The sequence below is a fragment of the Trematosphaeria pertusa genome (genome assembly GCF_010094035.1).
Source record: "Trematosphaeria pertusa strain CBS 122368 unplaced genomic scaffold BU26scaffold_12, whole genome shotgun sequence".
NCBI lineage: Eukaryota > Fungi > Ascomycota > Dothideomycetes > Pleosporales > Trematosphaeriaceae > Trematosphaeria > Trematosphaeria pertusa.
The window spans coordinates 489,476-506,440 of NW_022987223.1; the positions used below are offsets into that span (position 1 = coordinate 489,476).

Consider the following 16,965-nt stretch of genomic DNA (forward strand, 5'->3'; position numbering starts at 1 on the left):
GTACGTAGGACATGTGCTGGAATAACCACGGACGAATTGGATATAAAGGACGGGACCGAGGATGAACAATGCATTGTGCTGAATATAGGATAAAGGAAAGCTGGGCGATTAGCACGGGCCATACTATAGATCGAACAAAGGTCGGGTAGTTGCGAGAAGATCGAGGATAGTTATAAGAATGCGGAACGTGTGACAGAAAATTGTCCAGGTTTGCAGCCCCACGAGACCGCAGAAAGCGATGTGGATGCCCTATCTAATCGCGTTAGGGCGTATCAAAGTACGTCAGGAGAGAGGAAAGTGGGCAAGAGGGGCCGAAGTTGATCTCTTTGTTGAGATGTCACCACGAGACTACCGCATGCAATTCGTTCCGCCGATATACAATGCCTTCATTCAACAAAACTCATCACAAACAGCGAAAGATGAGATCACTTTCGTTTTGAGGCAGTTTCAAAAGCGTCCTGTGGCCCAACAAGGACTTATTTGGGTTCGCAGACCACCATATTGTTGTAGGCAGCTGGAACAAAGTCAGTACTTGCGCAGAAATCCTATCGAACCACACTCACCTCCCATAAAGAGCCTTCCTGTCTTGGCATCATGCCTCACCGTTGTGACTCCAGTCATAATTTTAGACTTTCCGTCTTCGAGTACTTTCGTGACCTTGTACTCGCCGTTGGATGTGCTGATGCGGAGAACCGTCACCGGAGAACGATTAACGGCGGGGTCTTCCCCCCATTTTATCAACCTGAGCAAGTCAGGGAATCCAGGCACGTAGAGGTCTCCTTTGGCATCTAGCGCAAGGTTATCTAGCGGCATCTGAAGTTGAACGGTATCGAGGTGCTTCAGCATCTTGTCGGGCCGTACTTCGAATATCCGAACGGTGCCATCGATGCTGCTGGGTACGTAGATGAGGCTGTCTGCTCCTTTGGTGAGGCCATTCGGGAACTTGAGGTTGATGGTCGTTGCTGCATGACATTCGCCGGCTGGCGAACAGTAGGCTACGTTGCCGCCTCCAAGTAGAGGATCGAATTGTTTACGCTGGACAGATCAGCAGTCTGTATTCAGAGGGAATTTACGTGCATCATACCAGGCCAACTTTCGCCGAGTGGTCGTTAGTCAGAACGAATGCCCCATTGCCGAGGATAGCCACGCGATTAGGTGAATATACTGCCGGCGACCATACAGTCCGCAGATGGCGCATTACGCTCTTCCCTTTCTCGTACTCGAAGATATCGATGGTAGAGTTGGCCCCAATCTTCGAAGGATCGATGTAGTTCAGCTCCGCGTCAACCGGTGGACGCTGATTGATCATATAGAAATGGAGGGTTGACGGGCCAATCGCCTCCGCGTCGAATCCTACAAAATCGAGAGACTGGTCACCAGCAGCTCCCACATAGCCCACTGGCTTGATGCCTCGCATTTTAAAAGAGCCGTCTGCGCTAGGAGAATCAATGTCCAAAGCAATTAGCTCGGCTCCTCCAGGCCGCCGTGCAGAAACATTCAGCTTGTCCACGCTGTAATCTGATCAGCAACGCTAGCGTCTATGCGTGTACACGCGAACTTACGCTTGGTTCCATCCTGCTCTGTGCCTCAAGCCCGTGCATGCGGCGTAAAGGACGCGTGCCTCGTCATCGAGCCAGAGGTCTTCGCAGGCTTCAAGCCTTTCGTTCTCAATTCGCCGACACGAATACGGAAACTCGTCGATTGTTTGGATAACGCGTCCGACACCGACGGTGACAGCGAGAAACTCCTTCAGATATAGCTGGTAGAAGGAGGCGCCGAGAACCACAATCACCGAGCCGAAAACAAGCAGTCCACGTAGCATTTCAGAATGACAAATCGTGAGGCGATGCTCAGTGATGGAGCAGATGTCGAGAGAGTCTCAGACCGAGGGGAAGACAGTCGTGCAGGGGGTGTAAGCGCCAAGGCCCCCCCCCTCGGCGGCGTTGCGGGCCTTACACGCATCGTGAGAGACCCGCATGAGGATTGGGCCGTTTGATAGATGCTCCGGCCTGAATGCGGAGCAGGACCCATGTGTCGTGCGAGAGATGGGATGAAAAGAGTGAGAGCTTGGGCCTCGCCCGCGGGCAATCGCGCTAAGCCGGATTAGTCGAGCTTGCACTACCCGGTCATTGGCTACACGCCGACGGTGTGTTGTCGCGATGTCTTTTGAATGTAGAAGAGCAAGAAGGAGAGGGCAGAGGTAGATGCTCCTGTATGAGCACGAAGCAGAAAGAAAAGAGCGACCAGGCTGCTTGCTTAATCATGACGTAGGACTCGTCGGACCTGAGTGGCCTCGATCTACACACACTACACCCACCAACTCTTCAGCAGTATCCGTCGCGACGCCCACCCACAATGGCTCGCATCTTCATCACCGGCTCATCTGACGGCCTAGGCTCTGTCGTCGCCAAACGCCTCGTCGCGAACGGTCACTCGGTCGTCCTCCACGCGCGCAACGCCCAACGAGCGGAAGACGCGACGACGGCCTGCCCGGGCGCAGAAACAGTCGTCACTGGCGACCTATCTAGCATTTCCGAGACGAAAGCACTTGCCGGTGAGGTGAATAAGCTCGGCACCTTCGACTGCGTAATTCACAATGCGGGGCTGTATCGCTGCTCGTTCAGAAAGACGGCGGATGGCTTCCCGGCACTCGCTGCCGTGAACACCCTCGCGCCGTACATCCTCACATGTCTCGTCAACCGACCGAAGCGCCTCATCTTCCTCTCGTCAGAGATGCATCAGAGCGGCGATAGCAGCCTAGAGGACATACTGTGGACACAACGCGGGGAGCGGGGCTGGAGCGACTCTGCGGCCTACTGCGCGAGCAAGCTACACAACGTCATGTTTGCGAAGGCCTTTGCAAGGCGGTGGCCCGACGTAAAGAGCAATGCCCTCGACCCCGGTTGGGTGCCGACAAAGATGGGCGGGAGTGGTGCGCCCGGCAGCATAGACGCCGCCGTAGAGTCGTATGTTATGCTCGCCGAGGGACAGGAGCCGGGCGCACAGAAGAGCGGGAGGTATTTCAGGCCTGGAAAGAGAGAGGGCAGCCCGAAGAGCGTTTCAAACGACGAGAAGGCTCAGGACAGGTTGCTGGACATCTGCGCAGAAACTACTGGCGTGAAGCTTCCGTGAGGGAAGAGCACGACGCCAAAATACAATAATAGACAATTGCGAGTGCAGTCCATTCGCCAAATCCCCTCTTTCCTGGTCGGCCTCTTTTCAATCGAGAACCTCAGCTGAGCGACTCTGTAGGCACCGGCTTACTGGTGGCCGCATACGCCAAATCTATAAATATCAGGTCACGACTTCGTATTTACTGCCGATCCCTCAACATCTTAACATCTTGGTGAGAAACAAACTGCACCAACTTTTTGCTCTCAATTCTCGTGGAAGATGCGCGAAGAGACGTACATTGAGCGTTGTCGGCAGCAGATCTGCGAGTTAGTGCCTCCCACCCGGGTTTTACCTCTCTCGCTGACATGCGTTCAGAACAGTGGAAGAAAGGACGAAGAGCACATCGGAAACAGACGATCTACTTACTATCCCAAAACCCAGGCGTGAATGGGAGAAGTGGGTTCGCATTGCTCTCCGTGGAACGTACGCTGATAAATGTAGACACCTTCAAGCGGACGTTGAGCCATATGCTCGGGCGCTCTGCCTGAAACTTGCACACTCGATTCTCTTCGCCCTGCCCCGTCACATCCGTGCACAAGTCTATTCCTACGTGCTAGACTCCGGGAGTCCCAGAGTGACCGTATGCGACGGCAAATTGCCCCGGCATCTCCGCTCCTCCTGCTCTCACGCGACGGTGCAAAGCTATGACTCCTTCTGGAAGCTAGCCGACCTGGAGCACTACCTGGATCCAAGCTACGTTGGTCCAAAAATGGCGAGAGAAATCGCCGAGGCATATTACAAGGCGAAAACTTTCTATTTTGACTACCATGAACTTCATCTGCTGCACAAATTCTTCACGGTCGACCGATTTGGCTACGGTTTGCTGCCTACTGACTATATCCGGACCATGGAAGTTGTGCTAGACGGGCACTACCTCTGTCGTTGCAATAGGACTGCGCTCGCACATTACGGCCTCATTCCAGTAGACAGCATGACCTCCGAGGAGGCTGTTCGCTGGTGCTTTGAGCAACTCTTTATGCTTAACAGTCACGTAGTCCACATCAGATTGATTGTCTACCTTCATGAAGGACGGCGGATGCTTCAAGAATTCCAGGAGGTTTTGCACTTTGCTCTTCCCTTCGTTCGCCGATTCAGGGCACAGGGGTGGCATGTTTCAATAAAGTCGTGTACCAATCATGGCCGAGAAGAGAGCATTGACGATGCGGATGGAGAACTAATTGATCAGAACCTCTCAAAAATGATGACAATAAGTTCGTTTCCCACCCGATCAGGCCTTCTCGGACTAATTGCTGGCTGCTAGGGATATGAGGCTCAAGCTCAAAGCAACGACACCACTAGGTCTTCGGTGACCCATTTCGACGATCATTTCGCGTGATGGATTAAGCACCGGTCCCATCCAATAACCCCCCGGTTCAACAAAAGCAGCCTCTTGGCGAATCGACCACGAATCGCGCGATGCGGCGCCACACGCCCGAGGTTGGATACTCGGCAGCTTCATCCAGCGCTCAGACTTCTGGCTGCTCCTGCTACCCGCAATTTGTTCTTCTACAACATGTTGCATTGAGATGCGGAGTTTCTAGTTTACTCAGCATCTCTCTATCGGCTTCCTTTTACATATGGTCCGAACATGTCCGACCCACCACCTACACGTTCAATGGCAGCTCCTCCTTTCGGAGCCTTGTATGTTGACGAATCAGTTCGCGATTTCGGAGATGATGGAAGAGAAAAATATTTACAAAAGGTACAAAGACAGGAGCTGTTGTTCCCGAACAGGGGAGGGAATGTACATATTCAGAACGGACTCATTCTCCTCAGGATCCAAACTCGCCACTTTCCTTACAAAGACGCCAAAAAGACGAGACCACTGCTCATATGTCCGTTGCGGAGTCTACTTCCAAGGAAATCCACGCCGATATATGTGGAGATGCTACGGTGTCTCAGTTACCGCTCGAAATTCTCATCGCGAATGGTAATTCTCTCGAAACTCGAGGGATTCTCAAAAAAGGTCTCTCCTGGAATTATTGGATCTCTCCTGTCCGGGGGCATCTTGTTGGAAAGTCCGCCGGGTCAAGATAGTGCATATTTCTATCTCGCCTTGGTCGAAGAAGAACGGTACACGACGTATACCAAGTCCCCAACCAAACGATTCGGCGACGCACGGTCGGCTAAAATGTACAACTGATCCTTTCCCAGGATATGCATTCATGACAACGATAACTTCATGATCGGTAGCATCGAAAAAGGTTCGAACCACGTACGGCAGTCTTCGACGCGGCAGTCTTCGACAATTCGAACTCCAGCCCCTTCCACATGATTGGAGCTCGTTTGGCATACTCTCTGATTCCTGCTTATATGGACTCATGCAGCTTCGATGCCGTGTCAACAGGCAGACGGCTCGTAGCCGCGGAAAATACGTCCTATGAGGAGATGCCCGCAACAGCCAAGCCGTTGGCTTTTGCATTGAACACGTGTGGCCGCGATATTCGAAAGCTCAGTCTTGAACGGCGCTTCCGTTCACTATACGGGCCGTTCAGCGGCTGTGCGAGATCATGAAGGGGTCGGATTACCAGAGCGAGCCTAGGCTGATGATTCAGCTTCAAAGCCTGAAAGGCGCTCAGCTCGAGATTTTGAAAGAACGCATCGCCGAAGCACACGCGATGCTCACGGAAGCTGTCACGCGCCATCAAGGGGAACTCAACATGGAAATCGCCAAAGCGAGTCTACGACTGGTGGAGGATGCAAAGCGCGACGGCGGTGACAAGCATTCAATCTTATTAGGGAAGCTAGCGAGGTGTTTCAAAGGACGGTGGTGATCATCAGTCGTGAATGCTAGTGGTGGAATCCAAATTTCGGAAAGTAATATCTCTCACGCCCCCCTCCCGGCGACATGAATACCTGAGCTTCCACTTTTTGGTCTTTCTTTGCATAGCGTCGCCGCCGTACGGGGTCTCCCATTGAACGCGGGTTCTAGAATCAACACCTGGCGCCAAACACATCCATCATAACCTTGGTTCTTTAGTCCCAACCACGGAGGCTTCCTCCATCGAAAATATCGTCAGGGCTTTTCGTCGTGTTCTACCCTCTTCAGGTTCAGAGTCGCTGAAACATAACATCTCGCTGATAAGGTTTCTGCCCAGTCTCCGGGAAGGCTGGCATGTTGCTGCATGTTAGTAGATTTCAGACTGCCTCGGAGGGTGCTGCATGCGCAGAATTGAGGGCAGAGCTAGTCCCGCTGGAGACATGACGCGTGGACAAGCGAACTTGTGGTGTGTTTCGCTGAATGATTTGGCAAGTTGTGGTCCGGACATATGGCCTTCATCAAGATATTTCCAAGCTTTGTCTCTTCGCTGCGACTATTCGGAGAGCGTCGTTTTGGAAACGGGCAAGCTTCTCAGAGTCGCATTTTCGTGGCTCTGTTGATTTTTGTAGAGCGGCGGAGGAGCCATGCTAGAGCACTCTCCGCTTTTTGTCTCTCCGGCTGCTGCCACACATCATATGGGCCGATGGAGACTTTTATTACGGAGAATTTAGACCCTATGGAGATCGAGAGAGCGATCCATTATATGCCCGAACGGCCCGAAGCTGCCGAGGGAGAGGTTGGCGTGGAGGAACAGACCAGGCTTCGCTCTCATCGTGTCGCTCGCCATGTCTTTTGGTCAACGCATCCCAGGCTACGCAGAAGTTCTAGTCCCACGCGTCTAGTTTTTTGACTCTTGTTCCGAAAGTGAGGCATGTAAGAGATAACCACGTCTTTTCGTTCGACCCCTGGCACTCGCTCTTGCCCTTTACGCTGGGATATTTGCCTTATATTCCGAATGGCTTCTGAGAACAAGGTATGCGTCATTGAAAGGGCGAGGACGAAGATGGTTCAGCGTCCGGTGGCACCCTTCCGGAGCCATAGACCGTCCGTACAGGGTTTTATAGTCCCTTCTGGGTAATTATGGCATATCGCTAGTCCGAGATCATGGTGCTGTTATGGGACAGCCTCGCAAAAGGCATCGCTGCTATGAAGAATTGTTTTTCGCAGAGAAGGCGTCCACTCATGCGATGGTAGTTCCAGTCATTTAGTCCGGGGTAAGGAACACATTAATATCCCATCACTCTGTTTGTTTGTTTTCGGCCCTAGGAAGGAATAAGAGAGACGTGTGTGGTGAAGAGAAATAAAGATAGAGTGACATTTGTCTCTCGAGAGCTCGGGATCGCAGTCATATATGCTATTCGTTTTGATTTCGAATCGGTCCTCCTCAAACATTGTCACAGTACACCCCGTTGGGAATCCACCGTCTCTCCTCATGTAATGGACCTCTTGATGCTTTTGGAGGCTCTTCGCTCTCCATGATACCTCGACGTCATGGATTGTGAAAGTATCAGAAGCCGGGGAAGTTACACATGGCTCTCAAGCTGCAGGCTTTTAGGCCGAGGAAGGGCAACAACCATGGCAATTATGTGTCGTTGTTTTGGTCCCAGAAGTACTCCGCACATCAGAGGGATGTTGTGTGTCTGTGGGTTGTGGTTCGCGCTGGCGGACGCGAGGGGAAGAAGGCATGAGGGCATAGAGTAGAAGATTTTCGAGGGAGCTTCGACCTGCCGCCCATAGTAGCATGCGGCTACCTGTGCCTTTCACTCCATACGTGCATCACCCCGCCTCTTAAATAATTCAATGTGAGCCTCCCAGACGTGTCCACAACATTTAATCAAAATTCACATGCCTTTAGCAGAGCGAGCGAAGGGCGCCAGGGGACACAGGGGGGACGAAGGTGCGCGTCTACTTCTTCTCTTGTGTCCGTGGTGTGGCGTCAATTTTTGAGATTCCGATGACCCTTCTCGAACGTGGATTTGCGTGGCCAATCTTTTTTTGGAAGCAGCATGCTATGATGCATCGTAAGGCTTTCGTTCCTCTTGGCTGAGGCTGTTATGCATTGAATAGGTCTTGTCTTCGAATTCTTCGAAAGCGCAGGGGCAAAGAGAGCATGGGCAGTGAACAAGAGTTCAAATGTCTATTCCAATACAGCATATCCTTTCCGGTTGGCGCATTTGACCTCCAGACATATAGAACGCATGTGATGGATTCTGTTGAGATGAATTCACCTCCGCCGTCTATTTGAGATTTTCGACCATATTTTTAGAGTCTCCTCTCAGGCGTCATTTTTCTCCCTACTTGCAGGAGCCACGCATCGATTGTGCTTTCGCAAAATTTGAGAGAGTCGAAGGGTCGAGGTGCGAGTGAAGTAGGAAAAGAAGAGGGGTTTAAATATCCGATAGAGTGGTACGTAGACTCATGGATATTGCGTGCCTTCTTTTGAGACAATAAAACCAGATCCTCCATAGTTCACTCTTACCCATATATAGAAAGTACGAGACGATCAGTGACACGTTCTGCAATGCAGTGCCCGTGTGGATTCTTATCCGCTGGCCATACCGGCTGGACTCAGCCATTTTCTGCTCCACTCAGTCCCTCTGTCCCATGCTCTTCGTAAGGTGGATTTTTTTGCATTTTCCCTGCGATTTCGCACCTCGAAACGCAATATGTACCGCCACGTTTGGGGAGGCTTCGCTAACCAAGACCAGCAAGAAGCCTTACCGAATATCAAAATCAGCAGCCTCTTTTTCTCACATACGAAAGCTCCCAGATCTTGCATCCTCCATCATATCGTCCAAGTAACACTTCCCCGAGGAGCTGGATTCATTTAGTACGCCGAGTTTAGGGGGACGATAGAGAGTGTCGTGGAGGAGGACAGTGTACGGGGAGAAGGATGAGGAAGACGACGCTCATCAGTTTCGTTATTGTGCTATAAGGCAGGATGTGTGGACGTGGAACGATCGTGTCTCCATAGGCTTCTCTCCTGAGCTCTTCCAATGCCGATAGTTCACATCGTATCTAACACTCTCCCCAGGCATCACGATTATACCCGCACTCAGCTCTCCCTATCGCCTTCCTCCAGCGACTCCTCCCTTGATCCCCATCTGTTCCATAAGGTCTTTTTGCGCGAGCAAATCTGGATCCAAACCCATGGATCGTGACTCCGCCCATTCATGAAACGGCTCCCACTTGATACACTGACGTTTTGCACCAGATACCAGCACCGGGATCGGGTCCGTGTCGGGGTTGTAGCTGAACGAATAGATTGCCGTGTTAGGTGTACACATTGTGTTCTTCAAGACGATTGTGCGGCAATGCGCTGCATAGATAATTTAGTGAGTCTGTGAGATCGGGATATTAGGGGGTGAATGAAGGAGACTCACTGGCATGCTCCATCTCGTTACGCCTGCTTTCCGCTGACCGATTGGGGAAGTAGTAATCTTCGTGCAAGAGCCAATAAAGTCGCCTCTGGGTAGTAATCTTTCAGAACAAGCTGTGGGCGGGACATCACGCCGACTTACCAGGCCGTGAAGCTCGTGATAAACGCCAATCGTGGAGAAATAACCACCCTTCACGTAGCTGACGGTGGCATCAGGATCGGCGTTAGGGAGTTTCAACTCTTCTGCAGTCGCTTGGAAATGGATGGCTAAGGCAAATCTCGGTAAGCATCATGAGCGGATAGAATAACCCGTAGTGCGCGACTTACGGGATACGAGGTCATTCCAAGCCTTGTCAACCTTTGGAGATGGATTCGATCCATAAATTGAATGGTATCCTTCTTCAGCTGGTACATTCTCATACTGAAGGACATGTTTCGCCGGGGCTGCGCCTCGGATGAGCCACCTTCTCTCCGAAAACTGCTTGAAGGATACGTACTGTACGGCAACGACATTCTCCAATGCACAATGTAAAAGTAGGGCATGATAACGGTCATGAGTACAGAATAAATGCACAAAGGTATCGTGAATCTGCGCGACTGGGATGCTGATTTCCAGTAGGCGTTGCGTTTCCCCGCGAAGCTGGAATCGATAATAGAGTCGGAGTCTCCATCATTGCGAAGAAGAGAATAAGTTGACTCTACATGCTTTTCTATCTTGATGCAGGCAAATGAGGGATAATCAGGAACTGAAGGGGATGAAATGATGGAGTGGAGCGCGAAAGTCACCTCTAGGTTTTGCGCGGTCGAACCTGGCACAGCAGAAGACCGATCATCAGTTTATGGGCTCCTGCCTATGGATCTAGCGTCATTCAGCTGGACAGATTATCATCCCTCCAGCAATGGCCATGCATATCGGGTTTTTCTCTGCTGTTTCCGAAGTGAACTCCGTGGCCCACTCATAAAGTATCACCCTTGCTTGCTGAGATTCTAGGCTTGAATCTTAGATAAAGGGGCACAAAGAGCGCTCACCGGCTGACCATAGTTTCCAGTACTCCACCGCTTCCCCCGGTCGTCGAAGCTCTTCGAAGCATTCTCAACTACCTCACAGGAGAGCCACTTTACCATAGACTCTTTCCGCCACTCATCACTGCACCATGCATTTCCTCGCCATATGGGCATTTCTAGTCTTCATGGCCTCCGCCCTACCTGCTGGAGGTACGAATTGCTACCTTCTTCCTCTGACTCCGTTTGACCCTTTCATAGTTACGACCCCGACGCAAACGGGCTCCTACATTTACCCGAAAATGAAGAAGCCGCAGGACCTCCAGATGTGAAGGTTTTCTTTAGACTCGGAAATACGGAGGAAGGAGAGGTAGAAGCCGCCAATGAGTCGGAGTAGCCCGTCAAGCAAGCAAGCAGAGGAAATGCAGTCAGGAGTGTCGAGAAATACCTAGGTAGCTAAGGGAACGTGAATCAAAATCTTACTGCAACTTTAGCTAGCCATTACTAGTCGTTTCTTTTGTTGCGCAGAGAATAGGTTTCCAGATTTAGACCCTCATACAGGCTACACTATCCGGCTCCCAACGGTTGCTAGAATGTGCTCGTATCTAAGCGCCAATATCGGCGACTTCCCTTACCTAGGTACGCGCAAAGATTCGCAAGCACGGATCTACGTACAAGGTTCTCTTTCTTCTTCTTCTTCTTCTTCTTCTTCTTCTTCTTCTTCTTCCCCCATATCGCTTGCGTATAAGCCGGGGTGGGGTTCCTCCGCCGTCGCAGCAGCTTAGAGACCAGAGTTGTAGTAGCACCTACAGCTTCCATTAGCCACACGGTATCCGGGTGACTGCGGTTCAATATATGCGTACTCGGGCCCTTGTTATGCCGCTTAATAGAGGTCTATCGGGGACGCCGTGACTACGGTATGTCTACCATAGCTCGCAGTGCCCGAAGCTTGAATGTTCGCTAATAGCCACTTGCCTAAGAACCTGGTCGGACATGCCAAGCACTTCAACCGATTCTTCGATAGCCATATTTCATGCATCTATATATACTAGCGTGACCATTTCATGGCTCCTCGGTGACCGAACCTTGATTGCTACAAACATGGTCTACCAGAGCGAGCTCTCCGAGAATATCCCTGCGGGCCGCATCTAGCCAGTGCTCACATTTCCCAATGCACCGGCTCGACTCCATTCACAGTCTTTCTTTCCCTTACCATGAAGAAGTGCCGAACCTTGGGCCTCGAGGAAAACTTATCGGGAACAGGCAAGACATGGTGGCGCTGAACTACGAAGCCGTTCTGCTCATAGAGCCACCTTCCCGCATCAGTTGACTCTACGGTGCACTAACAGTCTCAGTTAGCGAGAGGCTCAGCAGGCTCCATGTTGAAGAAGTAGTAAACTGAAGAGTTGAAACTCACAGCTGCTCCAAGACGATCCGCAATCTTTAATCCCTCTCTCATGAGCAACGTTCCCGCTCCTCTGAACTGGTGCTGTGGCTTCACGGCCATCATGATGAGACCTGAAGTGGAGATATGCGTCAGTTTACGCTAGGAATTAATAATTCAGGAAGACATACTGACGAGTGGAAGGTCATTTTCGTCCCAGTACTTTCTCTCGTACTCTTTGCAACCTCGAAAGAGTGCCTGCGCATACTCCTTCTCATCTTCATTCTCCCAAGTTCCGGGCGGCCCATCCAACTCTGAATTGGGAGGTTTCGCATCCGTGTAGATACTCCACATAGCGCCGCCAATGATTTCGCCCGTAGTGCCGTCGGTCACCTTGTGCCATTTTACCGCTTTGCTCATTTTGGTCGTGAACACGCATCTCAGGACAGCATTCTCCAGTCCGGTTTCCGTTGTGTTTTTTGGAAACACAGCGTTGATGTATTCATTTTTCCCGCCGTATGCCTCGAAGACCAGAGAGACAAGCGCGGGGTAGTCTTCGTCCCTGGGATCTTCCACCAGAATCGTCATGTCGTGGGCGTCTGTAGAGTGTAGAAGGATCGGAAGTTGGAGTACGGGCTGTAGAAGCCTGACTGTATGTGTAAGTGGTTGACTTCCTCGTAGGCGGCTAGGTTTATGCGTTCCTCAGAGATGAGAGTTCCTCGCCCAGGGCCGCCAGGGTGGTCGTTTGATTGGAGTCATGCGGCGCGGGTCCCAGCTCCCGCAAGAGTGCAACTATTGGCCCCCGCATGTGGCACCTACCTTCCAGATCTTCCAACAAGGATCGACAATGCAGCTCGCTGCATTCCGATGGTTTCACCGGTCATAGCACAAGCGTACTTACGATAAGTCCGGCACTGTGCCACCTCCCTGATTGGTACTCTTTAATCTATCGAACGCAAGAAAGCCAAATAAAGCATTCGATTGTGAAACAGCGCATCCACGCAGCCAAAATCATTCGCATCTTATCTTCATTGCTTGCATGAGCGCAACTTCACCACAAGCTTCATCCCGAATGCAGCTAGTAGGTAGCCGCGGCCTAAAGCGATCAGACTGTCGGTCTACTAGAGTCATGCTGTTTGCGGCTTAAAGGCTGACTTGTGACGCCCAAAGCAAAGAGTGAACTCCCCCCTGACTTTGTCGCCATCATGTTGTAGCCGACACCTCGCCGTACATCGCTGCTCGACCAGCCGGGCTGAAGGTAATCCATCAAAGTCTTCATGAATGGGATACAGGTGATTATTATGCTGACGTTCATGATAACCGATGTCGTGATAGCGATGTCTGCGCTTTGAGTTGGTGCGTTTGGGTTTGATATACTAATATCGGAGGCCGAATCGAAGTCGTAAATGTAATAGATTTTGAGCGCAATAGGAGCGACCAATCCGTATGTATGTCAGGATACGTACATCTAAGTTTTCGACGAGACTTACAGGGACTTTAGGCAAAACACAAACATGAGTATGTACTTCGTGCGTGCCACCTGTAGGACGTCTGTGATTGAGCAGAGTATGACCGCGATCGCCAAGTCGATGCAGATGTTCGTGATCTCGATGACCGTCCAAAAACCATTCTTATAACTCCACATCAGCACACTTTCAGAATTCCATTTCGGAAAAGGCCCACCTGGTTCTCTTCAACGGCGGCCCTACTGGGATTATAACCACATTTCCGGTCTTTTTTCTCGGTGTCCTGATGCAAACTTTGGTGATGGCTGAACTAGCATCAATGTACGTGCTACGGGTTCTTCATATTCACCGATTAACCTGGCGCAGGATACCACTCTCGGCCGGCCAGTTCAACTGGGTTGCTATTCTTTCCCCACCAGGCATTTCGAATTTCCTCTCATACCTTACCGGTTGGATTGTTACTATTGCCTGGCAGGCCGCATGCGCTGCTCCGACGTTCATATGCTCGAACATGATTGTCGCACTCGCCAGCTACAGCAATCCAGATTACGATGTGAAGAACTGGCACGCCGCGCTTATCTTCTATGCCATAATTGCTCTGGCTGTTCTTGTGAACACATACCTCGGACGCCTCTTCCCCAGCATAGAGTCTCTGGCTTTCCTGCTTCACGTCGTTGGGTTTTTCATCGTGTTGATAGTAGTCGTCTATCTCGCTCCGAAGACAGATCCTTCCACGGTATTTGATAACTTCATAAACGGTGGAGGGTTTCCCACAACTGCCCAGTCCGTATTGGTTGGCTCAGTTCCAGTCATGTTCGGTTTCAATGGTATGCGGCCCCAAATTTTCGCATTTCGAGAACCGAGACACTCACCATTGTAAGGTCTGGACGCAGCCGCTCACATCGGTAAGTACTCAAGAAGGCAAGAAGCTCTCGATCGATGACAGACCGCCTGAACGCGCAGCCGAAGAGATCGAGAACGCGACACGAGTGATTCCCAGAGCAATGATTATTACCGTCGTCCTATATTTCGTCATGGGCTATGGAATCATCATCATGGTTGTTTTTTGCATGTCTGTTGAGGAAGTGTTGACGTCTGCGTACACCTTTCCTGTCATCACCGTCTTCGGGCAGGTGACGAAATCGCAGAATGGGACCGTGTTTCTAGTAGGTCATCCGCCGAAGTACCATGGGATATTTGCTGATCACAGTATGACGCCAGACGTCTCTAATAATCATCATGTTCGCGTGCGGAGTCTTCGGGCTGCTTGCGACGGCGTCTCGCATGCTGTGGGCATTTGCCAGAGAGGATGGTGTACCTTTCTCTGCTCAAGTATCAAAGGTACTAAGTTGTGTTATTTTCTCGAAGCTGTGGTCTAATCATCTCACCCAGATTGAACGTCGTACATGCCTTCCACTAGTCTCCATTGGGACCACAACCTTTATTTCTTTGATACTTGGACTGATCGCGCTGGGGTCCGAGGCAACCTTCAACGCTTTAAGCGGGCTTACGGTGGCGGGATTCTACTCAGCCTTCATCATCTCAGCGACAGTGTGGCTGTGGCGCCGAGTGACTACACCAGCGGAAAATCTACCATGGGGCCCATTTCGATTAGGAAAACTCGGCGTGCCGACCATTCTTGCTGCCTTGGTGTATAGCTGGGTGGGGTTGATCTTCGCGTTTTGGCCTCCAATCGCAGCGGTTACCGTGGAGACCTTCAACTGGTCGCTGGTCGTGTATCTGGGTGTCATCTTTCTGGCTATAGGGTGGTGGTTTCTGCGCGCACGGAAAACGTACACGGGGCCAAAAACGGAGATCTCCAGTCAGCAGTGGATGAAGCTCTTCGAGCGGACGGCGAGAGTGAACTGAAACCCTCCAAGGAACCTACTTGCACTGTGGAAATAGCAAAGGTGGAACTCTGAACACAAGATTCCCCCTGGTTCTCCCGTGCTTCCTTTGCGCCCCTGGTCAGTGACGTGGCTCTTGACCTTCAATGCCTCTTACCCAAACGTGCAATTGATTCCATTATCACTATGTCGTGCAGTCTGCTGGATCTTCTATAGTAGTGGATAGACGTGGAAGATCTCGGTGTCGTGGCTTTGAGGAGAGATGACGGAAGCGGGGAGGACTTTCCGGCACAGCCGCTTTCCGATCGGACATAGCGTGGCTTGGCGTGATGCCAAACCTGAATATTATTATACTCTAGTGGCCGATAGCTTTTTCCAACTGGACCGTCTCCTAAATTTCTAGAGTATCTCGCCATGACGCAGGAATGCAGATGGAAGAGCTTCGAATAGGAGAATGCCGAGTTCGAAGCACGAAACAACGCCAGGCTGGTAGCCAATCAGCAGCCACCTCACCGGCGTTCGGACATCCGCCGAAACAACCTCACCACCACTCCGTACGTGCACCGCATCACCAAAGGACCGAACACGCTCGGCGCATGAATGCATATGTTTCTCACCTTAGCACACTTGGTCTGGCGGAGCTCACCTGAGCCTGCGCGAAAGCGGAAATGCGTCTCAGCTCTCCGCGGCGGGATGGCTCGTTCTCCTGCCTACCCAGGTACTTGAGCCAACACCAAGGCCATAGGCCGTCGGCCTTCCGCTCATTAAAGGGGAGGTGTTGGAGTGCCTGACAGAAGAAGATAGGGCTTAAAATGGGGGGACCACGGCCATCTTGCCCTATCGTTCCACCTGCATCAGCGACTTTCCATTCATTTCTTCCATCATTTGATACTTTTTCTTGACTACCGGGTAGTAGTCGTCCATTCATTGCGTTCGCGTCAATTCCACTCTTTTGAAAATGTTCAGTCGCGGCTTTTTCGGCGCCGTTGCGCTTCAGTCTCTCATTGCATCTGCCCTGGCCGGCCAAGCTATCATCAACAACCACTGTGGCTACGATGTCACCGTCCTGTAAAAAGCCCCGTTCACATGTTATTCCATCTCTCCAGCCATATCTCGTAAAGCTAATCTGGGGTTCTTAGGAGCACCGCCACTAACGCGCAAACCACTCTCAACGCGGGCGGCACACACACCGAGCCCCTCAGCGGGCAAGCCTCCCTCAAAATCGCCAAAGACCCTTCTCTACTATGGGCCCATGGCATTACGCAGTTCGAATATAGCGTGACCAACACTCTCTGGTACGACATCTCGCTGATCGACTGCGCGAATGGACAGGACGGGAGCGGTTGCCCTGGCCATGACGGTGGTATCAAGCTTGAAGCTAGTGGAGGGAACTGTAAGGTTGCCCATTGTCCGGCCAATGCGTATTGTCCCGAGCAGGCGTATTGGGTGTGGAATGATGATAAGGCGACGAAGAGCTGTGAGGATGGGCAGGCAGGGGGCGATGTGACGATGACGTTGTGTTCCGGTGGTGGGCAGAAGAGATCGGTTGCCGGGAGGATTGCTTATTAGGTGTTGAGAGGGCAGTCTCGAGGTTGGAGGGTGTGTTTCTTTGAAGTGATATCTAGGAGTAAGTCTTTCGCATATCTTCAAACATCATCGGCCATTCCATGGCAAAATTTTTCCAATCCATGTTTCAAGTACAATGCCACTTTCTCTTTTCATTTGCTTCGCCGCTCCGCCCGGGCCCAGCTCCGCGGGCCATGGGTCTTCAGCATCAAGACTTTTCGACCTCCAAAGATCCACATGAAATAGTCCTCCTCAAAGCGCAGCACACATGTATTTCTGCAAAGCATCTTTTATCTCCCGCACGAGAGAGAGCAAGGTGTAAAGTC

At 51.4% G+C, this 16,965-nt stretch overlaps 8 protein-coding genes across 8 annotated transcripts; 5 read left to right on the plus strand and 3 right to left on the minus strand.

The window, feature by feature from the left end:
* Positions 1 to 103: 103 nt before the first annotated feature.
* Positions 104 to 2,195, minus strand: BU26DRAFT_607687 (calcium-dependent phosphotriesterase). Its single transcript, XM_033835781.1, has 4 exons — positions 1,563 to 2,195; positions 1,085 to 1,511; positions 564 to 1,035; positions 104 to 514 (listed from the first exon to the last, which is right to left on the minus strand). Exons 1-4 carry the CDS (start codon positions 1,820 to 1,822, stop codon positions 477 to 479), a joined length of 1,197 nt encoding a protein of 398 aa, XP_033680445.1. The 5' UTR covers positions 1,823 to 2,195; the 3' UTR covers positions 104 to 476.
* A 32-nt stretch (positions 2,196 to 2,227) lies between these two features.
* On the plus strand, positions 2,228 to 3,263 carry BU26DRAFT_68539 (NAD(P)-binding protein). Its single transcript, XM_033836214.1, has one exon. The coding sequence runs from the start codon at positions 2,356 to 2,358 to the stop codon at positions 3,130 to 3,132; it is 777 nt and encodes a 258-aa protein (XP_033680446.1). The 5' UTR covers positions 2,228 to 2,355; the 3' UTR covers positions 3,133 to 3,263.
* BU26DRAFT_68540 (uncharacterized protein) lies at positions 3,264 to 4,603 on the plus strand. Its single transcript, XM_033836215.1, has 4 exons — positions 3,264 to 3,440; positions 3,490 to 3,570; positions 3,616 to 4,385; positions 4,436 to 4,603. The coding sequence occupies exons 1-4, from the start codon at positions 3,394 to 3,396 to the stop codon at positions 4,441 to 4,443; spliced, it is 906 nt and encodes a 301-aa protein (XP_033680447.1). The 5' UTR covers positions 3,264 to 3,393; the 3' UTR covers positions 4,444 to 4,603.
* BU26DRAFT_68553 (uncharacterized protein) lies at positions 4,600 to 5,435 on the plus strand. The gene has a single exon (XM_033836216.1). The coding sequence runs from the start codon at positions 4,763 to 4,765 to the stop codon at positions 5,315 to 5,317; it is 555 nt and encodes a 184-aa protein (XP_033680448.1). The 5' UTR covers positions 4,600 to 4,762; the 3' UTR covers positions 5,318 to 5,435.
* Positions 5,436 to 9,060: 3,625 nt separating this feature from the next.
* On the minus strand, positions 9,061 to 9,983 carry BU26DRAFT_432613 (uncharacterized protein; the record flags this gene model as incomplete). The annotated part of the gene is made up of 4 exons (XM_033823984.1): positions 9,061 to 9,314; positions 9,379 to 9,463; positions 9,517 to 9,641; positions 9,872 to 9,983. Coding segments are annotated over 4 exons (576 nt in total), but the record flags the coding sequence as incomplete, so codon positions are not given.
* Positions 9,984 to 11,937: 1,954 nt separating this feature from the next.
* Positions 11,938 to 12,348, minus strand: BU26DRAFT_532980 (uncharacterized protein; the record flags this gene model as incomplete). Its single annotated transcript, XM_033831130.1, has 1 exon — positions 11,938 to 12,348. One exon carries the CDS (start codon positions 12,346 to 12,348, stop codon positions 11,938 to 11,940), a length of 411 nt encoding a protein of 136 aa, XP_033680450.1.
* Positions 12,349 to 13,274: 926 nt separating this feature from the next.
* Positions 13,275 to 15,095, plus strand: BU26DRAFT_578205 (amino acid transporter; the record flags this gene model as incomplete). The annotated part of the gene is made up of 6 exons (XM_033834422.1): positions 13,275 to 13,289; positions 13,438 to 13,547; positions 13,593 to 14,019; positions 14,108 to 14,392; positions 14,448 to 14,567; positions 14,619 to 15,095. 6 exons carry the CDS (start codon positions 13,275 to 13,277, stop codon positions 15,093 to 15,095), a joined length of 1,434 nt encoding a protein of 477 aa, XP_033680451.1.
* A 936-nt stretch (positions 15,096 to 16,031) lies between these two features.
* On the plus strand, positions 16,032 to 16,642 carry BU26DRAFT_568034 (uncharacterized protein; the record flags this gene model as incomplete). The annotated part of the gene is made up of 2 exons (XM_033833732.1): positions 16,032 to 16,141; positions 16,213 to 16,642. The coding sequence occupies 2 exons, from the start codon at positions 16,032 to 16,034 to the stop codon at positions 16,640 to 16,642; spliced, it is 540 nt and encodes a 179-aa protein (XP_033680452.1).
* Positions 16,643 to 16,965: the final 323 nt, after the last annotated feature.